At 42.0% G+C, this 6,600-nt stretch overlaps 1 protein-coding gene across 1 annotated transcript in view; it reads right to left on the minus strand.

Moving 5' to 3' along the window:
* Positions 1-485: 485 nt before the first annotated feature.
* Positions 486-6,600, minus strand: part of oca2 (oculocutaneous albinism II) — a 99,824-nt gene continuing 93,709 nt past the window's right edge. The window contains exon 24 of the mRNA XM_060867026.1: positions 486-971. Coding sequence (XP_060723009.1) covers positions 884-971 — 88 coding nt within the window. The 3' untranslated portion in view covers positions 486-883. The remainder of the gene's footprint in view (positions 972-6,600) is intronic.

Here is a 6,600-nt window from a genome sequence, read left to right on the forward strand (position 1 = left end):
GAGTAGAGAAGTAAAAACTTTCAATCCTTCAGCTTTGTGAACCGATTACAGAGATGATCAGATGCTCCTACATTGGAGAGCTGAAAAAATCCCTTTCATCAGATGTTTTGGAGAGACATGTAGCAGAAAAAATCCCATCAGCACAGAGATGAATACTGTAGCTAATCAGACGGTGAGACGGTGGTAAGATGTTCGGCAGGTGTGTTCATCAGTAACGCTTTACCTGAGCACTGTGCCATAAGACTGCGATAAACATGTCATAAACATGTCACAGAATACATCATGTATGCTAATGGGTTTGTAAGGAGCTCTCATCTCATCTCATCTCATCTCTTCTCTTCTCATCTCATCTCATCTCATCTCATCTCTTCTCTTCTCATCTCATCTCATCTCTTCTCTTCTCATCTCAACTCATCACAGCGCTCGAGTTTGTTGCTTTCTAGTTCTGCTTTTGTGTGCTAATTAGCAGTTAGAGTTTAATGCTATGTCATCAGTCATGGCATGTATATGACCTGTCGATGTCATGAGATCAGACTAGCGAGCAGTGTAGTAAAGTTAGATTGCTAGCATGAATGCTTAGCGCATCAATCAGACTTTTTGGGCTTGATTAGTTCGCTTCTGCTTCTAGTCGGAATGAATAAACACAAGACTAAGGTGTTATTACATAAACAAATGTACCGAAACTCCTCCCACTAAACACAGTAGAAATAACTCTAGATATGAACAATAGCACCGTAAAACAGCGGAAGAACATGGCAGGCAGGCGTTCCCTTGTTCCAATGATTTATCACATCTGTGCAGAAGGATGCACTGGGCGTTCAGTCTGGAATGGACTGGAATGTTTCCTCCTCATCTTCATCTCCTTCATCAGGAATTTGCAGGTTTAGATGTTCCAGCCCAGTCCTATGTGAGTGGCTAGCAGGTAGCACATACCTACAGTACACGTCATCAACATCATTGGGAATCCCAACCTGAAAACCAGAGCATTACATCAGTAACAGTTCAGTTCAGCAGCACAGACCCTGTAAGTACTGTAACATAATCAAACCTACTGAACACCATGCAGCCAAAAGTATATCATATAGGCCCCTGGGTCCTAGTGCACCCTGGGTGAAGTGAATCCTGGGTTGTGTAGTTAGAGGTTTCACACTGCTCCTACTGTCCCTGGGGTTAACACTCAATCCTGGCTCTTTATAATCTGATGTGTCACACTGTACATTCATAAACCCTGCTGCAACCTTCTGCTTATCTCCATATTAACGTAATAAACGATCCTGATTGGATAAATCCGGCATGTTACCGCTTTAAATAACGTCTCGTCTCACGCTTTCACATCAGTGAGGAAAAAAGTTCAGGTCTGTTGTTCTGCACTCGAGCAGGTTCTGTTATCTTTCACAGCTTTATCATCTATTTTTTTGCTCTTTTTAAGTTTGTCGTTTAATCGACCAGACGTTCGCTCGTTAATATCCGACTTCCTCTAATTTCTCCCCTTCGCTACACCGCACACTTCTGCGATGTTCAGTGTTTGTCTCCTGACTCTATCTACAGGGACGTTTTAACGTGTTTAAGTGTCTCTACGTCCTGGTTTTTACCTGATATGAGACACAGAGCTTCTGATTGGGTTTCTGTTGCTAAGCGACAGGCCGTAACATTCACCGATCTGTATACATTTGTCACAGCGATGTGAAGTTAACGCTGTAAAAGTGCTTATTATAAGAGCAGAGAAAGGGGAATAAATGTGGAAGGAGATGTTTAGTAACAAGCACATTCAGGTGAATATATATAGTGTTTAAAACGATCAATTAATTAAAAAAGTTTATTGTTTTGTTCACACTTTAATTTATTTCCTTCAAGGCAGCTCTAGCATCTCTTTCAGTTAAAAAAAAAACATGATTGAAACCATTTTGTACAGAGGTGTGTGTGTGTGTGTGTGTGTGTGTGTGTGTGTGTGCCAGAGATGGGAGTAAGTCACACATGTGCAAGTCACAAGTAAGTCTCAAGTCATGAATGTCAAGTCAAAGTCAAGTCGAGTCTCTTTTTAATTTTTGTCAAGCAAGTCTCAAGTCTCAAATTTCGAGTCAAGTGTCATAACGAGTCATAACGAGTCAAGTCATATGACTCAAGTCCCCAATCTCTGGTGTTTGCCAACGAATCTATTTTGTGGATGTTGCACAAGATTAAATGTAACAAAAAAACTGATAAAAACTGGTGTTTGTCAGTAGAAATCTAAACTTAAACACACGCTGTTGATTATTTTTCTATAACAACATCCACAAATGTTCCAGTACTGATGAGATGTCACTTCTGAAAGAGTTTCACTTCAGGTTGAAGGTAAATAAATGATTAAAGCCTGCGTGAAGGTCTGTGAGAAAGCCGGTCCTGATAATTACATCAAGGTTGCGTAATGGCTGCTTTCAGTCATTGTCCCTTAACGTCTTTCTGTTCCATAGTTCAGCACAGAGCGAGTGCTAACTTCCACACGCAGGAGCGTAATTACTGATAAAGAGCACAGAGCTCGGCGCCGATGACCGAAGTATCAGAATCCTAAAGAGGAAAATCACTACAGTTCCACTGAAACTTCAGAGACTACAGTTCACCATCATCCTGAGCTTCAATCTTAATGGAATTATGGGACGTTAATCAGTAAAAAGAAGTGAATAATGTTGTATCTGTGAGTCTGATCTAAAATGAGTCAGGACTCTGTTGTTCTTTCACTCTGAGTCATGTGTTTTTTCCTCTGTTGATAATCAATAAAGTTAAATTTCACACTCAGAGCATCTCAGAGAGCGGAAATGGGTTTAATATCAACATTTACTCTGAAGATACAAACATTTCTGTGGAAAAATAATCTTAAGTATGAAATTATCACCTTTAGTGTTGTGGATAAAAACAGAAATAGTGATGAAACTCTATAAACTCTTAAAGTCCTGAGTGTCTACTTTCATATGAGCTTCATATTAACACCACAGTGGTGTGAGACATGAGGAAGACGTTCAGTTATCAACATGGACACGAGACACAACAGGAGGAAACCATTTTTTGGCCATCTGATCTAGAGTAAAGCAAACGAACAACATTTCCTCTCACAAACGTTCTAATTTAGCAGAAAATGCACTCAGCTAGCAAGCGTCTCACATGCAGACTGTAATGTTCTGGATTATATGTTTAACCACAGAGTGACTGACGCCAAAGCTATTAACACTAACATGAATTTGATATTGATCAGAGTTTAGAGACGCCTCAATAACTGAGCAAAAAAACACATCGCATTACACTGACAATCAAAAAAAGTGCGATTGAACAATAGAAACCATTCTGTTTTATCTGCAGCGTAATTAATTTGGTTTGTTGCACAACGTGACGTTAACGAGACGCCCATCAGCAGAAGCGTCAATATTACAGACAGCATTCGACAGTTAAACTGAAATGAAATTTAATGGAATTAATGTCCGGTTGCGAAATGAGCTGCCGATCATCTTTCAGAGTAAAGGGGGCGGAGCTTTGTATAATATCTGAGAACGTGAATTTAAACGTAAGGTTTTTGGGCTCTTCTGACAACAACGTTTATGAGGGTGTGGCCCTAAAACAAACTACGCCCTAATTAACATCAGATCATTTCTGGTCGCTAAATATTCTGAATGAAATATCTTTAAAATATTCTGGAGAGACAGTTGGAGTTTGTGTATAAAAATAATTTAGCAGTGTATCGTACCATTCGAGATGGATCATGGACCACATGATCTCTAGCATTTACAATCCCATTAGTCTCTCTGTATTTGTCATGATCCTGATGTGGACACGCCCACCCACGTCCAATCACTAACACTCACCAGAATCTTCAGCTCATGAGTCACCTCCAGTTTGTTGATTATTCAGAGCAATTTTATTTGTATTTGTTAGCCTGGTTTTTCACATGGTGTGTTTCCGGTTCTCAGCTCTGACCTACACTAGCCTGTTACCTACACTAGCCTGTTACCTACACTAGCCTGTTACCTACACTGACCTACACTAGCCTGTTACCTACACTGAACTACACTAGCCTGTTACCCACACTAGCCTGTTACCTACACTAGCCTGTTACCTACACTGAACTACACTAGCCTGTTACCTACACTGAACTACACTAGCCTGTTACCTACACTGAACTACACTAGCCTGTTACCTACACTGAACTACACTAGCCTGTTACCTACACTGAACTACACTAGCCTGTTACCTACACTGAACTACACTAGCCTGTTACCTACACTAGCCTGTTACCTACACTGACCTACACTAGCCTGTTACAGTACCTACACTGACCTACACTAGCCTGTTACCTACACTGACCTACACTAGCCTGTTACCTACACTGACCTACACTAGCCTGTTACCTACACTGACCTACACTAGCCTGTTACCTACACTGAACTACACTAGCCTGTTACCTACACTGAACTACACTAGCCTGTTACCTACACTAGCCTGTTACCTACACTGACCTACACTAGCCTGTTACAGTACCTACACTGACCTACACTAGCCTGTTACCTACACAGACCTACACTAGCCTGTTACCTACACTAGCCTGTTACCTACACTAGTCTGTTACCTACACTGACCTAAACTACCCTGTTACCTACACTAGCCTGTTACCTACACTGACCTACATTAGCCTGTTACCTACACTGACCTACACTAGCCTGTTACCTAAACTGACCTACACTAGCCTGTTACCTACACTGACCTACACTAGCCTGTTACCTACACTGACCTACATTAGCCTGTTACCTACACTGACCTACACTAGCCTGTTACCTAAACTGACCTACACTAGCCTGTTACCTACACTAGCCTGTTACCTACACTAGCCTGTTACCTACACTGACCTACACTAGCCTGTTACCTACACTAGCCTGTTACCTACACTGACCTACACTAGCCTGTTACCTACACTGACCTACACTAGCCTGTTACCTACACTAGCCTGTTACCTACACTGACCTACACTAGCCTGTTACCTACACTGACCTACACTAGCCTGTTACCTACACTGACCTACACTAGCCTGTTACCCACACTAGCCTGTTACCTACACTGACCTACACTAGCCTGTTACCTACACTGACCTACACTAGCCTGTTACCCACACTAGCCTGTTACCTAAACTGACCTACACTAGCCTGTTACCTACACTGACCTACACTAGCCTGTTACCTACACTGACCTACACTAGCCTGTTACCTACACTGACCTACACTAGCCTGTTACCTACACTGACCTACACTAGCCTGTTACCTAAACTGACCTACACTAGCCTGTTACCTACACTAGCCTGTTACGCTTCAGCATGATCCATCTTGATAGTATGGATGTAGAACATGAACATTAGATGATATAGTGCTGCGATGCGACAGTGATTTATTTTGCTGTTGTTTTTTTTTTCAGATCCAACTTCACTGAGTTCTATCACCGAGCTGAGAGTTCATTCAACAGACGTTATGTTTACGGTGTAGCCATGACAGAGACAGATCGCCATCGTTCGTCATTTCCCCGAGTCGTTCCCTCAGCCTCACGAACCTCTTTCCATTTCACTCCATGAAATTTTCATGAAGTCTGTTTTGTTTACATGAGTTACTAATATAAAGTGCAGCTCCACGGCCTGAATGTGAAGCAGCATACAGCTGAATGGAGTTTAAAGTATAAAGAGTAATGGAGTTGGTGAAAGTGCGCTGCACTCAGAGACCGAAGGAACTGGACATCAATTTAGCTGCAGAAAACAGATTCCCAGAAGGAGGTTGGAGAAGATAAGACAGAAGATGAAGGGAAGAGGAGGAAAAAAAGGAAAAGCAGCTGGATTACTACAGTAAATAGAGAGAATGGAGTGAGAGGCTGAGTGCTGGAGAGTGTATACACTGAAACAGGATGTGGACAGAGAGAGAGAGAGAGAGAGAGAGAAGCCTTGAGGTTTTATACCAAGTCTGATCTCTCACACAACTTGGAGAAATTCTGGTGTTTTATTCTGAATGATGCATCAGTGCTCAGTTGTGTCTCTGATGGACGAGGGTTGGTGAAATTGTTCAGGAACAGTTTGAGGAACATGATAAAGAGCTCATGGTGTTACCTCCTAATTCAGCAAATCTCAATCCGATCGAGCATCTGTGGGATGTTCTGGAAATACAAGTCTAATCCATGGATGCTCCACCTCACAGCTTACAGAACTGCTGCTGATGACTGCTGAAGCCCTGAGGAGGCCATGTCTCAGATTCTGGTTTTAATGTTGTGGCTGAACAATGTTTAGTTGTTAGATTACATCACTGATGGACATAACCATCACTGTCATGTTCCAGTGGCTTCCTCCTGTTCTCCAAAACACCACCATGAGCAGCTGAGGGTCAAGAAGCCAGAATAAAGAATGAAAAAAGTTCTTCTTGTTGTAGTTATGGACCATCAGGACGAGTCTGATTGAGTTTCAGGGGCAATAACTAACCCCGATGTGAAATCTGAACAAATCTCAGTGATGTCTGAATTCTGATTGGTTTGAGAAGGAACGTTGCGCTAACCCTCAGCTAACTCGCCCCTTAAAGACTTCCTTTGTTCCAGTTTTTGCCTTCCTTCCTC

Source organism: Tachysurus vachellii, chromosome 4 (genome assembly GCF_030014155.1).
Source record: "Tachysurus vachellii isolate PV-2020 chromosome 4, HZAU_Pvac_v1, whole genome shotgun sequence".
In the NCBI taxonomy this organism is placed as follows: Eukaryota; Metazoa; Chordata; class Actinopteri; order Siluriformes; family Bagridae; genus Tachysurus; species Tachysurus vachellii.